The sequence below is a fragment of the Zychaea mexicana genome, assembly GCF_025766255.1.
Source record: "Zychaea mexicana strain RSA 1403 chromosome Unknown BDB00scaffold_39, whole genome shotgun sequence".
In the NCBI taxonomy this organism is placed as follows: domain Eukaryota; kingdom Fungi; phylum Mucoromycota; class Mucoromycetes; order Mucorales; family Lichtheimiaceae; genus Zychaea; species Zychaea mexicana.
Window position 1 is genome coordinate 113,368 of NW_026516702.1, and position 21,050 is coordinate 134,417.

A 21,050-nucleotide genomic window follows, 5' to 3' on the forward strand; every position below is an offset into this window, starting at 1 on the left:
GCGTTCAGGCACAGAAATAAAGAGCCGCTTTATATTTTCTACATACTAGGTATCAAGCGCAGTCTGTTGTATATTCGAATAATACAGCGTCCATTTTTTGTTATGGGGCACAGAGCCTCCTCAAGAGTAAATAGAGTTTTTTCATTGGTGCCACATGCAGAGCACACATTAGCAAATAACTAGCGTCAATGTGAAAATCGTCTTTTGTTTTAATTTTTTCTCACATATGCTTCTTGAAAGTTGATAGGATTTTCCTGATCCCCAAGCTCTACTGTACACTACAAACTCGCACGCACGTCTCGTTCTAAAAATCAAGTCCATTCTCATAAAATGACATATACATACTACCAAAACTCGCAACATTGCCGGAGGTGTTGGAATACAATCTTTATTATATGCACGCTGTACACTTTAGCAGGTACGTACAGTAATGTGATGCCTAATCAACTGTATAACGAGTGCTGTTGTGCGCTACAGTATATCATCCGAGTCGGAAGGCGATGTATTGTATTTAAATCCGTGTTAGCTGCAGTACTAATAGCTTGTTATGCATATGTATGCATTACATATCATAGTGAGAGGAAATAAAAAATATGGTCAATATTCATATTATGTTAATGAGAGGGATGGTTAATGATAGTGATTTCACTAGCCTTTTAAATATGTAGTGAAAAGAAAAAAAGTCAAAACAAGGGCTGATGAGAGATGAATGATGTTGTGCCGTCTGTTAGGAGATTATAAGATAATGAATAGGGTACTATCGATTATGTTGATTATAAAAAGTGACTAAAAGTAATATTCCAACAAAAAAAAAAAACACGACGAAACTATGAATGAAAATAACAATGAGGATGCTTGTTTTTCTTCTATGCTTGACCACCGCCATTGGCCTGTTCACGAGCAGCTTCAATCAAAGGTGTGAGAGAGCACAACGGATCCGCAGACTCCAAAAACTTGTGCCCAAGCATTGTTTCTGCAGACGGCCGTTGTTCGGGATCGACTTCCAGACATTGCAACAAAAAGTCCCGGAATGTTTCGCTAAGCGACTCTGGATTCTGAAGTTGAGGTGTACCGTTTGTTGCAATCAGATACAATGCACGCAATGGGTTCTCGTTCAAGTAGGGCGGTTCGCCTTCGACCATTTCGATAGCCATGATACCCAGTGACCAAATGTCGACTTGAGGACCATATTCTTTGCGAGTAACCACTTCGGGCGCCATCTTTTAAAGGCAGTGTTGTTAGCTCAAATGGTGTACTCCCCATCAACAAGTAGTTGAATATTATTGAGAACCACAATTCTATGTGTGTGTGAGTGTGTATTTACCCAGTATGGCGTTCCCACCATGGTAGTTCGCTTGGATTGACCTTCGTTCAATTGTGCACAAAAACCGAAATCGGCTAAATTTTCGGGAGAAAGCAACATTTAGAAATGAAATGGGCCATTCCCCACACTTTCCCACCCTCTCCTCCCCATTCCCTCTTTTCCAATATCGTGAACTTACTTAATTTAATGTTGCCTTCCAGATTGAGCAAAATATTATCACTCTTGATATCACGATGTATCACCTCATTCATATGCAAGTGATGCAGGCCCTTTAATACTTCGCGACAAACCGCAGCAATTTGGCCCTCTGTCATCATGTTACACGTAACCACGTCTGTCAAACTGCCACCTTCCATGTATTCCATTATCACCCAAAGGTCGCCTTTCCAGAGATACGAGTCCATATAGTTGACAATATTGGGGTGCATTGATTGTTTCATGACCATGATTTCGTTGATGATCAGTTCTTTCTTGGGTTGCTGGTCCAAGTTCATTTGTTTGATAGCGACAGGCACTTCTTTTTTGCCCGCACGATGAGCAGTGTACACACCACCGGATGCACTGAGTTGTCATACCTGTCAGTTTTTTTTTTCTTGTGGCTAGGACATAGCACGTTCTTTAACAACTTACCCTTGACCAATCTTGATCATATCCTGATATAGTTCGGTTGGATCTGCACTCGTACATACTTCACGTAATCTGCACATCAGCTCATCGGATTCTTCAGTGGATTGCTTGGGTTGACGACGCTTGGCAGCTGCAACATTGCTCGTCGTGGGTTGTTTATCGGATTTCGCGCTCACAGAATTTCTTGTATTATTGCTCGTATTGCTGCTGCTGTTGCTGCCAGTGGCATCGCTGTTGCTGCTGCTGCTTACGCTGACTTTGTCGTCAAAAGCCTTTGACTCCGGTCGAGATCTGTAGGTCGACTGGCGTTGTTCTTGGATTACACCGCTTTGTCGTCGACTCACTGGTCTACTTGGCTTTGTAGTGGTAGTTTCCTCTAAGAAACAAGATTCCGATTGTTAGTATATGGCTCTAAATGTATAATCAAGTAGCTACTGCTAACCGTAGATAGTAGAGGTTTCATTAATGGTCGCCTATAGCATGCAAATTTTTCAAGTTAGTGAATTTGTTTTACGAACTTATAGATGATGAACTATCTTAAAAAACTTACTACGCTCTTCCTGAAAGATTCCCTCTTAGACTCGTCTGAGCTGGTGATACTTGATAGACGACGTGATGTCCGCTTTGCCATGGATCCACCATTGTTCATGTCGAGTCTCTGTTTAGACTTGTTTGTCGCGGTCATGGCAGAAGAAATGGTTCCGTTGGGTATCTTTTGCCATACAGCCTCTTCATCTCTTCCTTGCGTCTCTTGATAAAACTCAATGGCTTTGATAACCGCCTAAATATCCCACAATCACATACATTGTTTTAAATAATGTATCCCGTTGTTGTTGTCTCTTATCTTTCAGCTCTGGTACTTATTTTACCTGAGGATTCTGCTCTTGTTCCGTTCGCGTGATGCCACTGTGCTTGAGCAAGACGTTCCAATTACTAGGCAAGCCAGTGAACTCTCCCGTATGTGCATCAAAGCCAACGTGTGTTAAATGACGTGTATTGTATGGTGTTGATATTTCCAGATTTTTCAAACTTGTGCTGCTTGTTTCGTTTGTGCCGTTATTGTTCGAGACGGGTCCATTGCTGTTCGATAGCAAATCTGTTTTTATATATCAAATTTAAATAATCTTGTACGATAGACAGATAAGATATATGGGTGTATTTACCATTAAAACCGCCCACGACCTTGTCCAAGACCCCTTTGAACGTCGATCGGTCGCGTGCTTTATCCAATGATACTGATGATGACGAGTGAACTCCGCTGCCGCCATGAACGACCGACGACGAAGACGAGGAATACGACGACTGCTGTTCGTTGTAGCTGTTGCTGTTGCTGTTGTTGTTTCGCGTAGTAGTTGTATTACTACTGCTGCTAGCAAGTGATAAACTCGACTGTTGTCTCGAGTGCACAGGAGTTATAAAAGACTGTGCTGTTGGCTGACTAGTTATCTGTACAGCAATCTGTTGGTGACTTGGAAGATAGCAAGATGGTGCGATCGCCCCTGTATTGTACAGTTTGGTGACATGGGACTTGCCCCCAAATGACATTGTCCGAGACAATGAAGGGGACGATTTGTGGGGTTTAAGCGTGTGGGCGATAGAGTTACGTGATGAAAAGACATTGACGAGGGATCGACGTGAGCTGGAGTTATGTAGCGACGACGGCTTACGGGCTGCTTTTGTTCATATGTGTAGGTGCGTCTGTGTAAGCGATTTGTCCTTTCTCTTAACGTATAAAATGTACATATGCAAAAGTAGAGATAGACTATGCCTTTTTTATCATTGCCTGCAGACGACGACTGTGCAGTTGGCGTCGATGTTGATTTTGTTTCCATAACACTTGGTAAATAATTGTAGCAGACGAGGACAAGGAAGCTTGAAAGAAACAAAGGAATGAAAAAGAGAGAGATGAGATAATATAAATAAAGCTTTATTGATCTGTGTTTTCTTAGCAACATAAGAACTGCACTATTAAGGAGGGGGGAAGGGAGGAGAAACAGCATGATATAAAGGATAGGGGTTCTTATAAAAGAGTGGACTCTCACACACCAACTCCTTGAATTCGTGCTTTTTTTTTGCACAGCATATCAATGTACTTTTGCTTTTAAAAGAAACTCCACACTCTCATCCGCTCTCCACACTTTCTTCTTTTGTAACTTGTCTACAATAAGAGAGCGTCAATACCTGGAGGGAGAGAGTATATCAGTACTTTGTGGGTCAGGGAAGGAAGAAGCTTCAATGATGGGACCGAAGATCCACCAACCCAGCCACCGGCCGAAGGAAGCAAAGCCCCGCTGAATTAAAGCTTTCAACTTTTTTTTTCTTTTGGCACATACTACTCTTGATCAACTCTTATAATAATAATAATGGCCAAAAAGAAATCGTCGTCTTCTTCTCCTTCGGTTGCAGCGGCAACAACACCTAAAATAGCAGACAACAGCAATCCTGATCTTCAAGATTTCTACGGTTTCAAAGCTTTACCCGTAGTTGTAGCCAAGAACTGCCGCCATTATATATACATTAAAAAGCATGAAGTACGAACAGTGACGACGATGCCGACCGAAGGCAACGATCGATCGTTATTTGTCTTGAATCTTCCAGTTGATACCACTGACAGCCACCTCCACGGACTTTTCAATGAATACGGTCAAATCGAACACATTCAATATCCCGGCCAGCAACAGCAACAACAACAGAAAGAGTTAGCGGATAGTAGTAGTAGTAATAAGAAAAAGAAGAACCAACGCAAAAAGAACCTGCGACGAGAGCAAGAAGAAGAAGAAAAAACACCAGTGTTGCGACGGATATTGGAGAGTGGATCGTCGGCCCATGTTGTATTTGCATCACAAGACGACTTGGATCGAGTATTGGATATGCCGCATCAAGATAGAAAGTGGAAGGCAGAGACAAAGCAACAAACGTTGGGTTTCAAGCGTAAGTTTTGGCTTTTGAGAAATAGGGTCTTGTATGCCTACGACGTGTCTGTTAACCTGATCTTTATTTATACACGGCAACAATAGGATATGTACGACAGTACAACATGGCACGACCCGATCATAATAAGCTCCAGCAACAAGTGAATGCATTTATGCTCAAGTTTACTGCTAGCGAGTATGAAAAGGAACGCGAAGCGCAGGAGCGCATGAACAAGATGGACGAGGATGGATTCACAGTGGTTACGCGTGTCAGAAAGGGCATAGCCTCGGCTGGTGCTACTACTGCTGCACCTGTGGAACCAGAAAAGAAGAAGGTCATGGGTGATCTTAGTGACTTTTATCGATTCCAAACACGCCATAAGAAGCAAAATGGTAAGAGTGGCCTCCCTTGGTGGATATGTTTAAAAAAAGACAAATTTAATTTAACCAAGATCTCTCTTTTAGAACTGCAACAACTTCGAGAACGATTCGAACAAGACAAACAGAAAATTGCACTGCAGAAACAAGCGCGTCGATTCAAACCTTATTAGCATATTTCACATCATCATCCATCCCATCCCATCCAACAACGTCATTATCACTAAAGAAAGAAACCATCACTACTGCTTTTGTTGATATTCAAGTCAAGACTTTTGTAAGCATAAAATTATTGTTAACAGTGTTTTCATGTACAAATAGCAGAATTTATGTTTTGGATATGTACGAATACATGTAAACCATACAAAAGATCCGGGATTAGAAAAGTCTTGGTGTCTATTAGATTTTTCCTATTACTTCGCATCCCCCGGCTTTCGCGGCTGCGGAGGAGGTAATACGACCTGTAATTTTTATTCTTCGCGTCTCATTATTCGCATTTTTGCGTTCTAGTTACTATTTTTGACGAATAAAAAAATGTTGCTCCTCTATACAAAAAGAGCACTATAAGATGCTTATTTGGAGCTCAAGAAGCCTAGAAGCAGACAGAGTGCTATTTATGGCCCTGGAATCACTGAAACCCTCTCCCATACACACGACATATTCAGTGGCCGTCAATAATTTCACTCTCTTTTCTGTCACTCTGAGTGCATGATAGCTCTTTACACCTCGTCTTCACTCTTTCTTTATTATAACTGTCAAAATGGTGTGGCCCCCATTCACGAAAAACCTGAAAATTCAGGTCAATAACAATGATAAAAACCATGTAATTGATATTGTTGGGTGCTTCAAGAAAAGCAATCTGATTGAACGAGAAAAAGCAGAAGCGCAGTTCAAGGCTGAGGTAACGCACATGTCAGAGTGGAAACCAAGTAAAGTCCGGCAATGGAACCAACAACAAGTTGAAAACGATTACTCGGTATGTTTTTTTTGATTGGATGTTACTCAGTAGCTATTATGGTTTTCCGTCTGACTGTTTTTTTTTGCTTAACAGATATTGTCAAGTGGAGGATACGAAGAATACTGGCGCGCAATCGAAATTGATAAAAAGCATAATGAAGCGGAAGCAGCAGAAACTAAATCGTACTACCAAACTCGTAAGGATTCTGCCAAACGGTCCCACGGTAGGTAAACTCAAGTGAAACTCTACTGAATCAGCTTACGTCAAACACTTAATGAAATACAATCGATTACTCGACTCTATCAACTCTATTGTTTACAGATCAAAGCAGCTATTAGGACGAGTATAGTGAATATTTGAGTCATGGTCTTTCCGAACTTCAGTGGTTTATCTTTTGCCTAACAATATATTTTTGTTTTAAAAAAAAAGCAAAAACAAGCTACTACTCAACAAAATTCATCGACACCAGCAGCAACAACAACAGCACAAGTCGATTATGTTCCGCAGGGTGCCACAGCAACAGTAGATGGTGTTTATCAAAAAGACACGGCAGGAGATAAGAGCTAAGAGCAAACCGATAAATGGACTGAAAAACTACACAGCCTTTCTGATGAAGACAGACTTTTGCTTATATATGAGCAGCTGTAAGCATTGTTTGCTTTTTTGATAATACATGGACTTGATATTATGACATATTAAAACGTTTTCCCAATACCCTGTTTTTAGTGGAAAAGAAAACAGCCTTGACTTGACAGAAAAAGTGCACCACTCTCGGTACTGGACGCATCTATGCCAGATAGTTGGTTTTCTTCGTCTTCCCCATTTCATTTTACAAGATGAGGCGGAGTGGCTCGGTATGATTCGTGGATGTGATGGTTTAGAGGAACTATACATGATAAAACAACATTTTTCCAAGCAAGCACACGTTTCTTCTGATTGGGAATATATTCGATCTGCTCTTCACAAGATGTATGTTTTTTAATAAACAAAATTTACATTACTTAATTAACTAATGAAACCTGCAGGTTGCTTTTATGGGAGTCTGCTAAGTTCTCCAGACAAAATAATGAAGGATGGTATCAAATTAATCTCTATGAACCTTTGTTCGATGACGTGTTTTTGCAAGCAAACAAAGGTACAACATTCTTGCACAGCTCTGTTTTTATTTCCTTGATGACAGCTGCTGTTTAATTATCTTTTCTCTTACTTAAAGGACTGAGTAAGCTTACTACGAACTATTATCATCATCATCATCACCACTAGGGGTCGCAATACTGTTGCTGTGGCACCCTGCGGAACATAATCGACTTGTGCTGTTGTTGTTGCTGCTGGTGTCGATGAATTTTGTTGAGTAGTAGATTGTTTTTGCTTTTTTTTCAAAACAAAAATATATTGTCGGGCAAAAGATAAACCAATGAAGTTTGGAAAGACCATGACTCAAATATTCACTATACTCGTCCTAATAGCTGCTTTGATCTGTAAACAATAGAGTTGATAGAGTCGAGTAATCAATTGTATTTCATTAAGTGTTTGACGTAAGCTGATTCAGTAGAGTTTCACTTGAGTTTACCTACCGTGGGCCGTTTGGCAGAATCCTTACGAGTTTGGTAGTACGATTTAGTTTCTGCTGCTTCCGCTTCATTATGCTTTTTATCAATTTCGATTGCGCGCCAGTATTCTTCGTATCCTCCACTTGACAATCTCTGTTAAGCAGAATAAAAAACAGTCAGACGGAAAACCATAATAGCTACTGAGTAACATACAAACAAAAAAAACATACCGAGTAATCGTTTTCAACTTGTTGTTGGTTCCATTGCCGGACTTTACTTGGTTTCCACTCTGACATGTGCGTTACCTCAGCCTTGAACTGCGCTTCTGCTTTTTCTCGTTCAATCAGATTGCTTTTCTTGAAGCACCCAACAATATCAATTACATGGTTTTTATCATTGTTATTGACCTGAATTTTCAGGTTTTTCGTGAATGGGGGCCACACCATTTTGACAGTTATAATAAAGAAAGAGTGAAGACGAGGTGTAAAGAGCTATCATGCACTCAGAGTGACAGAAAAGAGAGTGAAATTATTGACGGCCACTGAATATGTCGTGTGTATGGGAGAGGGTTTCAGTGATTCCAGGGCCATAAATAGCACTCTGTCTGCTTCTAGGCTTCTTGAGCTCCAAATAAGCATCTTATAGTGCTCTTTTTGTATAGAGGAGCAACATTTTTTTATTCGTCAAATATAGTAACTAGAACGCAAAAATGCGAATAATGAGACGCGAAATTGAAAATTATAGTGTGCGCAAATATTAAAAATTATCTTTGGCGAAAGTAAAAATGGAGGGACGCGAAGTAATAGGAAAAATCCAATATCTTTAGAAAATTAGGTCATGCTAGAACAAGGGGTTGTAATATGAGTGGCAATTAGGATAGAAAGCAACAAGAAAAATACAAGTGAGGATTGATTGGGTTTTTGGTGAAAAGTGAGTGAATGAATGGTTGTGCATGTTTGTGTGTATGTGTGTATGTGTGTGTGTGTGTGCGTGTGTGGGCGTACATGCTGTATAGTAGTTTTAAATAGCAGTAGATAATATACAAAAAAAAAGGATGTGTCTGTGTTAGATTACTCATGAGGGCGGGGTATATCAAACGAGCAAAAGAAGAGGAGATGAAATAGTAGTCGTTAGTAGTAATAGTAGTTGTTGTTGTTGGTTAGTAAGGACCAGAATGAATTAGTAAGGACAGTAATGGGGATGCAGTTCGCATTGTGTGTGTGTGTGTGTATAAGGGTGGCGGTTGTTGTACTAGGGAGAATGGTTATAGTAAAAGAGTTTGAACATTTTCATGGAGGATGCTATCGGAAACCGAGTTCATAACGTGACCCAATAGTCGGGTATCGGTGGCCACGGTGTAGTGCACGTAGATTTGCTTTCTTGAGCTACGGTTCAACATTTCAAATCGTTTGCGGAAATAATCTGCTGCTTGGTTGTAGTCCTTGGAGGAACCTATAAACAGTGTGCAACACATTAGTTTCTAGACAGATCCCTCGCCTATCTAATCTATCAAGCTCCTTACTACTTCCACCAAGAAGAAGAGTTTCTCATTCTTTTACCTGTGTAGTCTGGGAAGTATGTTTTGATAGGTGACTCTCGGAGCTTCCGTTTGAATACATCCACCTTGTTCAGAAACAGGATCATGGAGGTGTTTACAAACCACTTGGAGTTACATATCGAGTCAAAGAGCATCAGTGCTTCATACATCTATAAGGTAATTGGCATAAATGTGAGTTTCTCCCCTCTTGTACAACCTTATGTGTTTCCTTATTGCATGGATGGATCGATAGCCAACCTGATTCTATAAAAAGAAACAAAAGACAGAGTATAACTTTGAGTTTCCTTACAATCTCCCTTGTATCACACTCATCCAAGAAAAAATTGTACGCGATAACTTACAGAATCACGATCCTCAACCAAACAACAATCGTAGCCACTAATCGCTACGACAAACAAAACCGAAGCGACATTTTCAAAGCAATGGATCCTATATGTAAACGTTTTGGTCAGCATCATCTCCTCTTATGTTGGTGAACAGACTCACACACAACGTTTGGGGTTTGTAAGATATGATCAATGATTACCATTTCTTCCGTTCACTTCGTTGACCGCCCACGTCGCACATTCGATAAATTATTGGACCGTTGCGGAACGTTGTTTCGACAATACCTGTGTGTGTGTGTGTGTGTGTGTGTGTGCAAGGGTCAGGTCAGCACAGCCGTTCAATCCGAAAAAGGGACGGATGATACTTTACCAGTTGTCTTAATCCTGCATTGAATGATATCTTGATCTGTTGGCATATAGTCGGGCTGGAATACTCGGTCAAGATCATCATAGAAGCTGTATTTTACAGGTTATTAGTAGTCCTATCACGCGGAGTCTATTTGAAACCCGAATCTGTGGAAGATGAATCACTTACAACTGCACATTATCATTCAGGGCAAATGTGTTTCCCTTTTTGAACGTTTCCTGAATGCCACCATCAGCCCACAGTGATTTGAGGGGTTGCAGGTACTCGCCCGGATAAGGCGTGCCATGTTTGATCATGGGCAATGCCTCGAACAGTGAAATGTATGCCTAGCGCAAAAAACGACAACCCCCACAGTTAATCATTTATGTGAGATCCAAGCCGACAAGTAGCAGGGGTTGACTACTCACCCAGTTTGTTTGGTTGTCCAAGGTGTATTGCAATTCATTCATGCATTCGAGCAGAGACTGCATAGCCGAGAGAATGTTTCCAAAGATGACGAGTCGAAACGCCTCTCGTTCTGCAGGCGAGAATCCAGACGCGTGGATAAGCCGCATTTGTTTTAACACTGTTGATTTGCCGGAATCACCTGCACCTGGAAACAAGGTACCCAGTCTTAGCACGAGGATCATATGACTGGCTGACACTCTTTTCACACACACCACATACACTTGTTTACCTAGCAGTAGAATTTTGACTTCTCGGTTCAAGCGTTTTTGGTCATGCTTAATTTGCTTGTCGATCGCTTTGCTTTTGTTGGCACTATGACTGTTTCCCATTGTGAATGGTGTTGTTGTGGTTTATACAAGCGAGGTGGGAGGGGCGGGGGTGGCTGACTGACTGCGAAGGAATGGAATGCGCTTGTGTGCTAGTGTCTTTCCCTCTTTTCTTGATAATATTGGATGAATGCAAGGGGTGGGTGAAGGTCAATTGAAGTCCACGAAAAGAAAAAATAAAAAATAAGGGCACGCCTTGGAATTCAAATTCACAAGCGGTGTAAAGAGAAAAAGAGAGAAAAAGAAAAAAAAAAGAGAGAGAGAGAAACGCTATCTATTTCTGTGTTGGATCTTTGACAGATATTCAAGGCGTATGACTTCGCCTGTGTGAGTTTGTGCCGTGAGAGAGAGTGTGTGTCCAGGTCCGTTATTAATAATCTAATATGCGTACCACAGAGAAAGAACGCGCTTTGTAATGCTTTTAGATCGTTTCTCTCTCTCTCTCTCTTTGTGGTCTCTCACCCTCTTCCTTCCCCTTCGTCGCTCCCTCCAAGCCTTTCGCCATGGTGGCCACGTTTGTTTATCCTATGATCGTCGCGCAAAAGCAGTAGCAACCCGTTCGATCTGTTTTATGAAAAGGAGTTCTGATGTATGAAAATTAATACCTGATTGTTCTGTTCAATTCCGCTCCAGACCGCGTCGTTGCTCGCTGTTATTAAAAAATTATTTCTTTCTACAGTTTCTTTCTTGCCCTCCCTCCCCATTCATCCCGCATTTCTGGTTTCTCTGCGCTGCTGAATTAAGTTGAAGAATCGAACTCCACGCTGCTAGTATCTTCCCAGAAGTGTTCTACTTGAGCATCTCGCGCGTGAATGAGTAATGGATGTGTGTGTGTGTGTGTGTGTGTGTTTGTGTGTAATGCATATTCAACTCCCTCCCACCCACTACTACTACTACTACTACTACTACTACCATCCCCCCACCTTTCCTTTATTAACCTTGTTAAACAAAATCGAATACATAGTAGTTACGCTACACCCTTTAGAAAACGTGGCCCATCAACTTTTTTTTCTTTGTCAAACGCTTCGGGTTGCACAAGAGTAACTAGCCAATTTACTGGCTTCCAAATCATTCTCTCGTTGTGGAACCATTGGCTTTCATTAACATTGCACCGAGTCCCTGGAAAAGTTCTAGCGGGCACATGCTTGCTTATGTACCTCGCTTTGCTGACCTATTACCATCGTATATATAGTCACTTAGTAAGAAGTATAGTAGGCAATCCACTAACTCAACAACTGGGCAGATTGCCGATTCGGGATCTTCTTTCCCTTTTTTACTAACCCATTCTAGTTATTAGTGCTATTATTATGTCGCCGCACGGACGGACAGCTCCCTTTCTTGTTTCCACTTACATATTCTATTACTGAGTTGACCTACTTGCTATGTATGTAGCTAGGTTAGTAGAGAAAACTAACCTGCAGCCATGTGTAAATAATGTATGGAGTAATACAGTTATAATGTGTCACGAGCCACGCACACACCTCTTTTGTGATCGTCCCTTTTTGTGAGAGATGGGTCTCCTACCCGTCAAATGCTTGATGTATATTCGTATCTGCATTATGCTGTGGTAAAGCACATCATAGAGCAGCCGTATTATGATGTAGCTCAAGTCATTGCTGTGTAAACATGGTACGTAATTGTTTGTCATGGATATGTTCAAACAATCTCCATTATCATGGACAAGCTGTCACAAGGTAAACAATGGATGATTGATGATAAAGTGTCAAAGGTGTAAGCTGCTATTACAATGAACGGTCTGTCCCCGCATGATGAAACTTTTCTGTACACATACTGTGACCTTGTTGTCCATCGTCAGGTGCATATGCAAATAATATATATACTATATGCATTGACTCTTGATGGTTTGGAAACATGTATCATCATCCTGTGTGGTAAACATCTATACAACGATCACAAGAACTAAGTTTCCTTTTTGCAACAGGTTTAGGAGAACGGATCTGATTGGCTACAGCATCTGCACACCGCAATTATTTTCGGGGACAAAGGCGGCTGTAATGCAGTGGTTAAAGTAGTACCATATTTCTGCTGCTGGTCGCGCAATAAGAGCCCTTTTTCTCTCTCCCTCTCTCTCTCTCTCTTTTTTTTATATCTCCTCTGCTCGAGCTTGACGTACTTTTGTTCTTTCCGTCCTTCCTTTTAAAAAGTAAAAGGTAAAAAGAACCGTTTCCTTGTTTAGAAACAATAGCAATGTGCTCGGGCATTACAAAAACCCAGAGAACGGACAGGTGTCCGTAACATTACCGATATGTAGATATTTATATATATATTTTTATCTTTAAATAGACTCTAGTTAAAACGGAAAAAAAAGAGAGGAAAGAGCAGTGTGTCGAACAATATATAAACCACACAATGTTCCGCCACCAAATCTCGAGATTAACCTCGTATACGTTCAAGTACACCGGCATGGGCACAACATCGTCTTCCCATCAAGATCCCTTGCCTTCACCACAATTGATTGAATTCTGGGTGGCGGAAGCACAACGTGGTCTGGTATGCACGTGTATCCATTATTATTATCATTACAACGATTATTGTTATTCGTTGCACCTTTTCCCGGGGAAAAAAGACAACAGAAGGGCAGTGGGAGGCAAATACTGATATTCGCTCTTACCTTGACCCTTTTTTCAACCATCTACACCTTCTCGTCATCGACAAAACGCCCCTTTTTTATGATTTAAATAACAGGATGCACTCCTCAATGACCAATTCGATCAAGCTGACTCGATACTTTCACAACACGCCGCCGTATCACCGTTCCATGCAGTTGCCTATGCTCTAATGGCCTATGTAGAGGCCATGCTTGCATTTGACGTGGAGAAGATAAGCATTGCCTCTGCTCGGATAGCAGCAGCAGAAGATCTGGCACGGCAATATGGTCGACGAGTTCGAAAACGAGGATGGAATGGTAGTAGTGCAGCCTCCTTTGCCACATCCACCACCGCCGCCCCTCCCTGCACTCCCCCTGACCATGACGGTAGCCACAAGGACAACCAGCATGAAGTTTCCATTGCATTTGACGAGGACGGCGCAGAAAAAATCATGATTAGCGACGATTCGGCAAGCTGTACCACCACATCTTCCTCGTCGATGGAATCTGTCATGACAGCGCCCGAGGAACAGCAGCAACAACAGCAGAACCAAAAACCAGCAGCAGCAGCAGCAGCAACAACAACAGCGACAGGAACAACGCCATCGATCACAACGAAAAATGTACGGCGCACGTTTGACCTTCAGTGCGAACTGCTGGAAATCAATTGCATATTGATGAGCGCCACGACGCAGTTCATGGGCAATAGCTGGCTTGAATACATGAAGGCGACGTACAGACTCCGCAAGTCTTACAAAATGTACGAACACATGTTTACCAATTTGACTGGACAAAAGCCAAGTGAGTGTGCAGCCATGTTGAAACGACGAAAACATCCAGAGTCGTCGTCGTCATCGTCCAATAGAAGATCGCCAGGAACTGCAACTGGACCCTTGTCTCCAAACAATCACAAAGACACTCGTACGCCTGCTGGAGCTGAGAAACGATTCAGTTTATTCAATTTGCCGACTGGGGTTACACGCACACCAAGCAGTATCCGTTCTTGGGATTCAAAACGACGTCTTTCACTGGCATCATCCAACGGGCTCGCCAATGCCCCTTGCAACAGCAGCGATGCGGACGTCAACAACAACGACGGCGAGAAACACGATAGCACCGTAGAGAGTGGAGTCTTTTTTGGAATCGGCCTTTTCAGTCTGATCTTCTCGTTATTGCCTCCCAAAGGTAAAGTAAATGATGCTTGTGGCAAAGAAAAAAGAATACTCTAACACATAACGACATTGCTGTCTTAGTAAACAAGATCCTCAACACGCTTGGTTTCCATTCCTCCCGACCTTTTGCATTACACGTTCTTCAAAAATCATACCAAAGTCATGGCCTTTACTCCAGTCTAAGCGCCCTGACTTTACTTGTTTATTTCACCAACTTGTCGTTGTTTATCCACCCACGTCTGTTACCGAACTCCATGACGCGTGAGACGACACGAGCCATGTTGAACGACATGAAGGCGAAATTTCCAAACAGCAAGATATGGGAATTGTTGGAAGGCAAGCTGTGCAAAATGGAAGGCAAGTCGCGTAAGGGCGTTGAAATCCTGCGTGATGCACGCCGTCGACATAGTATTCGCGTGGATCTCGGTGGTGGTACGAAGAAATGGGTCAATGAAGCGCCACGGGAGAAGCAACACCCTTCTTCTACTTGTTCATCAGCATCTCCAGAACAACGACAACAACAGCAGAAAAAGAGCCGAATGGTTGTCAGCGAATTAGCTCAACTACAAGGCTTGGCCGTTTATGAAATGGGATGGTAAGGTTTTACTTGCTCCATTCCAAAGGAAAACTGTCTAACTAGTTATAAACTTTTTCAATTTCTTGCTAGGGCTCAAGTGTTCTTAGGCGACTACTTTCAAGCTTCTGAAACCTTTTTCCGACTGGAAAGCATGAACAACTGGTCGCGTGCTTTCTATCACTACATTGCCACATGTTGCATGTTTGCCGACGAACAATATGACAAGGCGGGCATGGAGTTTCAACAGATCCCTAGTATTCTTGACCGCAAGCGACAACTTGGCGGACGGTTATTGCCGAACGAAATGTTTGCTGAGCGCAAGATCAAGCGATGGAAGGAAAAGGTGCACATGATAATATCACAAGGCACTTATTTACCAGTACATCTCCAATGGATGACGCAGCCACAAACAGAGCAACAGCAAGAGTACATGAAGGAGCGATACCTCTTGCTCGATGGCGAATTGTTGAAACAGGTCGTTGTCGTAAACCCATTGTGGGAGCTCATTTATCTTTGGAACGGCATTCCTCAACTATCGACGGAGATGCTTGATACCATGAAACAGCAGCTGCAGTCAACCATCGACCAACAGCATGCGAATAGCAGTCTACAGCAGCAACATCAACCATCGGATCTTGCTATCTTGCGTGTTATCCTTGGTGCCGTGTTGCGTGAACTTGGCGATTTTGGCCCGGCCGAAAAGTGCTTCCAGGCAACGATCGCCATGCATATCCAACTCTACGAAGATCGTTGGGTAATACCGTACGCTATGTACGAGTTGGCGGTGTTGAACTGTTTCCGGATACAGCAAAGCCCTGACGAGAACAGCGATCTTGTGCCCGAGATCCGTAGTCTCATTAAACGGGCCGAGCATTATTTTCATGCAGCCCGTCGAAACAGCGAAAATAATAATAATAATAATAATAATAATAGTAGCACTAGTAATACTACTGCACCACCTAGCAATAACAACAAAAAAGATGATTCCAGCAACAACAACAACAACAAGGACGACACAACGGATAATGCGCCGCCAGTAGTGGATGAAGGTGATTACCACGACTGGGAAAGTCGGTTACATATCCGATGTCAATTGTTGACGGAGAAACTGGACGAGCTTCAAATGCTTATCACAGCGTCACCACCACCCTCGATACCAATCGATTGATCTCACTCCTACTATACTACATTTAATATCCTTCTCGTATCATACGCATATCTAACCACACATACTCTCTCGCAATCAAAACGCAACATCTACTTCCTCCTTTGTTTTTCTTGTACTATGCATAGATTATATATATACCACATCAGCCACACCCAACAGCAATTGCACTTTTTCTTGACATATCTAGTACTGCCTGCATACCGAATAAGTCACACCTCTTCTTCCCATCCCATACACCCACACACACACACACAGCACATAATTTGTAGCATTAATTCTTTTTTTTTTCACAGAAGAATGCAAAATATTATCAAAGAAAGAAAAAGAGAGAAAAAGATGTACCGTGTGTTGTGCAGCCACGATGCGTAATTCAGGATGAGTAAATTGGCGCCGCCTGGGAAAGGATTCTGTGTAGCGTGGGGAGAACCGTCTATTAGAATTACTGAACCCGGATGTGTACAAATATGCAATCCTAAAGAAATGATGACTCCCTCTCTTTCCAACCTTTTTCTCTTCTCCCACCCCCACAACAGCTTTTTATTAAAAAGATGCCCAAGGCCCCAGCAAACAAAGTGTACGTCGTCGGCGTTGGCATGTCCAAGTTCATTAAGCCCCGCGGCCAGGTCGATTATCCAGGTACATTGGTTTTATAATTATTATTATTTGAGAGAGAGAGAGAGAGAAAGAGATACAAGAACAAGACGCTTTTTTATTATTCAGCCGTTTCTTGCAGTTTATTAATGGATGAATGTAGAGTTCGGTCTTGAGGCTGCTGTCAAGGCATTGAACGATGCCAAGTTGTCGTATGACCAAGTTGAATTTGCCGCCGTTGGCTATTGCTACGGTGACAGTACCTCTGGCCAGCGCGTCCTTTACCAACTCGGTATGACACAGATTCCCGTCGTTAATGTCAACAACAACTGCTCGACGGGCTCGACTGCCTTGCTCCAGGCACGCAATGCCGTTGCCTCTGGCATGGTTGACTGTGCCATGGCCCTTGGCTTTGAGCGTATGCAGCGTGGCTCCTTGAAATCCAACTTTAGTGATCGCACTCCCCCATTGGGTAATCCACCTCTCTCTCTCTCTCTCTCATGCTAACTGTATCATAACATCTATCAGTTCTCTTTGACTAACTCAAACGCATATGTGTTTTTATAGATCACGTCCATGACTTGATGACCGAGCAGATTGGCTACAAGGGCAATGCTCCTCGCGCTCCTCAAATCTTTGGTAACGCCGGTATGGAGTACATGCGTCGCTATGGTGCCACGGACGATCACTTGGCCAAGATTGCCGAAAAGAACCATCGCCACAGCTCCAAGAACCCTTACTCGCAGTTCCGTGATATCTACACCTTGGAACAGATCAAGCAGTCGCCCACCATCTACGGTCCCTTGACCAAGCTTCAGTGCTGCCCCACTTCGGATGGTGCTGGCTGTGCCGTGGTCGCCAGCGAAGAATTTGTCTTGAAGCACGGTTTGATGGACCAGGCCGTCGAGATCTGTGCCCAAGTCATGGCAACAGATTCTCCCAAAATGTTGTCAACCGATGGTAAGCAGTAGTAGCTCTTATACATATGTCGCAGCACATATCACTCAAAAACACGTGCACCCCATCTTAGCTATCGAATGGGCTGGTACCGACATGACCCGCCGTGCTTCTCAAGAGGCTTATAAGCAAGCCGGCATTACTCCCAACGATGTCCAAGTTGTCGAACTGCACGACTGCTTCTCTGCCAACGAGCTTGTCACGTACGATGCCTTGGGCTTGACGCCTCCTGGCAAGGCACACACCCTGATCGATTCGGGAGATAACACTTACGGCGGCAAGTACGTAATAAACCCTTCGGGTGGTTTGATCTCCAAGGGCCATCCTCTTGGTGCCACTGGCTTGGCCCAATGCACAGAGCTCTGCTGGCAGTTGCGTCGATGGGCTGGTGACCGTCAAGTGCCCAACGTGGAGCGTGCTCTTCAACACAACGTCGGCTTGGGTGGTGCTGTCGTCGTCACGATCTACAAGAAGGCCAATGCCAACTACACCCAACCTCATGTCGGATACAATCCTGTAAGTAGCACTAGGCAATAGTGAATGGACCTTTTGGAGAGAGAGAGATAATAATACTCACATTTGACCCAAAATGACAGGCTGTGGAAGCACGTCCAATCAGCAAGGATGAATATGAAAAGGCAGCGGCAAAGAAGCAGAACCGTGCCGAATACTTGGAAGCCAAGTTGTAAAAATAGCAGCAGACCCTATTACCCTATTAATTATAATAAAAAACCTCTCTCTCTCTCTCTCTCTCTCTCTCTCTCTTATTATATTTATATAAATCTGACCTCGCTCAACGATCCCCCAGCGTCACACTTGTGTAATGACCCTAAAAGGAGAAAAAAACAACAACATTGCATGTATTTTTGAGCCACATTGTTGCGCTTGCCGGTTTTAGGGTCCACTCACCTCCGTTTGTTTGCCGAGAGCGTAAAACCATTTATTTATTTATTTTGTTTTTTCCAACAAAAGCTCGTTCTTGTTCTTCTTTCACTTTCTTCCTCCATCTATACGCAATTCCTGCATGTTTAAATTCAAAAGCATATTCAACAGTAAAGATCAGGCGATCGACACTACCACTACAGCAAGTAGTAAGCAAAAAAAGCGGCATTCACTCTTTGCGAGATCAGCCAGCGTCAGCAGCTCCCTATCAGCCATGATTAAAAGCACGAGTGAAAGTCGCAAAAGCGCTATCCTAGTAGAACAGCAACGAGCCGATGCAAGAAAAGCGTACATGTTGGACGACCATAGCTCCATTACGGAATCTTCATCAAGTACTATAACGACAACAACAGGTGGACATTCCACTTCGACATCACCACTCAGTGCACATACAGCAGCGTCGTTTGCTTCAGGAGTTGTTGTAGCATCTACTGCTAGCACGAGTACCCCGTTGCCCTCATCGTTCGTGGCGCCCCGACGGCGGAGTAGGGCATCATTTCATGCAGCTCCACCACTACTGTCAAACACAACAGATGCAGCAACAGCAACAACAACAGATACAGCAATACCATTTACGCCAGACCAGTATTTGCAATGGGGCATGCAACTTCATGAACACGGAGAGTTAGAAAAGGCAACGTACTATTGGCGATTATCGGCCGAGACAGAATCACCACTGGGTCTGTTCTTTTACGGCATTGCGCTCCGACACGGCTGGGTAAATGAGTCGATCATTATCTTCTTCTTCTTCTTCTTCTTCTTCCCACCACCCCCTATATTATAAAAACTGATCGTTATTAGCTTATTTACAACATCACATACACACATATTGTCATGCTTCTTTTTTTATTCACTACAGCACTAATATCTTGTAATAGGGCTGTAAAAAGAATCCTGCGATCGCTGTACGCTATTTGCAGAAAGCTGCAGAATGTGCAGTCTATGACCTACAAACCGGCATCGCCAAATCCACCGCTATTGCCAAATCCGAATTGATCCTTGCTATTTACGAGCTTGCCATCAGTTTTCGCCATGGGTGGGGTGTAAGTATATAGTGATCATCATCTTGTACTGTCTTGAAAGCAAAGCCAGAAAGGGTCAGGGGGAGGGGAGGAATCGAGTCTTTTGGGCTTGAGGGTGATAGAGCTAAATAAATTTTACTTATTACGCAACTTATTATTAGGTACCAAAAAACCTGGTTATGGCATCCTATTACTTTGAAATAGCCGCCAATATGGGCGATCCAGATGCACAGAACGATTTGGCATTTTGTTATTCCCATGGCCACGGTGTGAAGAAGGATTTGTACAAGGCGGCCCTGTATTACCGCATGGCCGCTAGACAAGGTCAAGGGATCGTTGGTAACTCGTGGATTTGGAAAGACAAGTACAGTATTGTTGACCGCGAAGGCTGGAGCGGCATAAGCAACAACGAAATTCCCAACTGTAGCAACTTTAAGAACGATACCGATAGCAGCAGCAATAGCAGTAGTAGCAACAACAACAACAACAATAATACGAACACATCAGCAAACCTTTCTTTCCCTTCTTCTTCTCATAATCTGTAAATACTTACGACACACACACACACACACTCTCTCTCTCTTGTTTGCATTTCCTTTCTCTTTGTCTGCACATCATCATTTACCATCACACACACTTCTTTCTTTCCTAGCTAATAGTAATGAATAGCTGTTTATATATGTAGTACATAGTATGTCAGTACTCTTCATATACATATTCAGGCACTGCTATCACATGCATCATCTTCCGTTTTATCACGCAACATCACAAAGTACGCATAATATACATATATATATATATATTCATCTTTGCACATAAAAGCATTTTCTTGGAACTAAAGATAACGATTTAGTGATATTTAGCAAACATAGGGTAGCAACTTACTGACGACTTTGAAACGTTGTCAGTAGTAACGAAAGTTCATGCTCTTCATTCGGAGTAAAAATCACGTGAAAACAATGTGGAAGTCTACTACATGGTGTAGTAAGAAGCTCGTAGTGGGGATGCTACTTGTTGATAGTATCTGCTAGCTACATATTTTTTATGACAATATAAGCGCATAGTTGGCCCTTCCACCTGAAGCGATATGTTTAGCCCTTAATCTCAAATGATAAAACAGATAGAGATCATGCAACCCGAATACGCAGCATCCAGTATAGTGTACTCATGACCCTCCTCCACAATCCCGAGAATGCAAAAAAAAAAAAAGAAACTCAGTGCTGACTGAACTTTTTTTCCT

General features: G+C 42.7%; 7 protein-coding genes across 7 annotated transcripts; 5 read left to right on the forward strand and 2 right to left on the reverse strand.

Annotated features, from left to right (window-relative positions):
* Window positions 1-866: 866 nt before the first annotated feature.
* BDB00DRAFT_872644 (kinase-like domain-containing protein) lies at window positions 867-3,496 on the reverse strand (the record flags this gene model as incomplete). Its single annotated transcript, XM_053126985.1, has 8 exons — window positions 867-1,220; window positions 1,325-1,398; window positions 1,503-1,885; window positions 1,955-2,327; window positions 2,394-2,424; window positions 2,502-2,732; window positions 2,821-3,047; window positions 3,115-3,496. The coding sequence occupies 8 exons, from the start codon at window positions 3,494-3,496 to the stop codon at window positions 867-869; spliced, it is 2,055 nt and encodes a 684-aa protein (XP_052979395.1).
* A 765-nt stretch (window positions 3,497-4,261) lies between these two features.
* Window positions 4,262-5,797, forward strand: BDB00DRAFT_824516 (ribosomal RNA-processing protein 7-domain-containing protein). The gene is made up of 3 exons (XM_053123620.1): window positions 4,262-4,882; window positions 4,969-5,256; window positions 5,329-5,797. The coding sequence occupies exons 1-3, from the start codon at window positions 4,315-4,317 to the stop codon at window positions 5,412-5,414; spliced, it is 942 nt and encodes a 313-aa protein (XP_052979396.1). The 5' UTR covers window positions 4,262-4,314; the 3' UTR covers window positions 5,415-5,797.
* Window positions 5,798-6,001: 204 nt separating this feature from the next.
* BDB00DRAFT_872646 (uncharacterized protein) lies at window positions 6,002-6,766 on the forward strand (the record flags this gene model as incomplete). Its single annotated transcript, XM_053126986.1, has 4 exons — window positions 6,002-6,217; window positions 6,293-6,426; window positions 6,521-6,542; window positions 6,629-6,766. 4 exons carry the CDS (start codon window positions 6,002-6,004, stop codon window positions 6,764-6,766), a joined length of 510 nt encoding a protein of 169 aa, XP_052979397.1.
* Window positions 6,767-8,651: 1,885 nt separating this feature from the next.
* BDB00DRAFT_824517 (guanine nucleotide binding protein, alpha subunit) lies at window positions 8,652-11,082 on the reverse strand. Its single transcript, XM_053123621.1, has 9 exons — window positions 10,677-11,082; window positions 10,408-10,592; window positions 10,169-10,326; window positions 10,004-10,089; window positions 9,834-9,918; window positions 9,649-9,736; window positions 9,545-9,550; window positions 9,309-9,456; window positions 8,652-9,201 (listed from the first exon to the last, which is right to left on the reverse strand). Exons 1-9 carry the CDS (start codon window positions 10,774-10,776, stop codon window positions 9,014-9,016), a joined length of 1,044 nt encoding a protein of 347 aa, XP_052979398.1. The 5' UTR covers window positions 10,777-11,082; the 3' UTR covers window positions 8,652-9,013.
* Window positions 11,083-12,829: 1,747 nt separating this feature from the next.
* Window positions 12,830-16,574, forward strand: BDB00DRAFT_824522 (uncharacterized protein). The gene is made up of 5 exons (XM_053123622.1): window positions 12,830-12,944; window positions 13,078-13,284; window positions 13,480-14,566; window positions 14,635-15,148; window positions 15,221-16,574. The coding sequence occupies exons 2-5, from the start codon at window positions 13,144-13,146 to the stop codon at window positions 16,296-16,298; spliced, it is 2,820 nt and encodes a 939-aa protein (XP_052979399.1). The 5' UTR covers window positions 12,830-12,944; window positions 13,078-13,143; the 3' UTR covers window positions 16,299-16,574.
* A 2-nt stretch (window positions 16,575-16,576) lies between these two features.
* BDB00DRAFT_946170 (thiolase-like protein) lies at window positions 16,577-18,591 on the forward strand. Its single transcript, XM_053129518.1, has 5 exons — window positions 16,577-16,934; window positions 17,053-17,361; window positions 17,457-17,849; window positions 17,920-18,362; window positions 18,443-18,591. Exons 1-5 carry the CDS (start codon window positions 16,847-16,849, stop codon window positions 18,533-18,535), a joined length of 1,326 nt encoding a protein of 441 aa, XP_052979400.1. The 5' UTR covers window positions 16,577-16,846; the 3' UTR covers window positions 18,536-18,591.
* Window positions 18,592-19,349: 758 nt separating this feature from the next.
* Window positions 19,350-20,642, forward strand: BDB00DRAFT_824532 (uncharacterized protein). The gene is made up of 3 exons (XM_053123623.1): window positions 19,350-19,506; window positions 19,667-19,831; window positions 19,972-20,642. Exons 1-3 carry the CDS (start codon window positions 19,390-19,392, stop codon window positions 20,353-20,355), a joined length of 666 nt encoding a protein of 221 aa, XP_052979401.1. The 5' UTR covers window positions 19,350-19,389; the 3' UTR covers window positions 20,356-20,642.
* The last annotated feature ends 408 nt before the right edge of the window (window positions 20,643-21,050 follow it).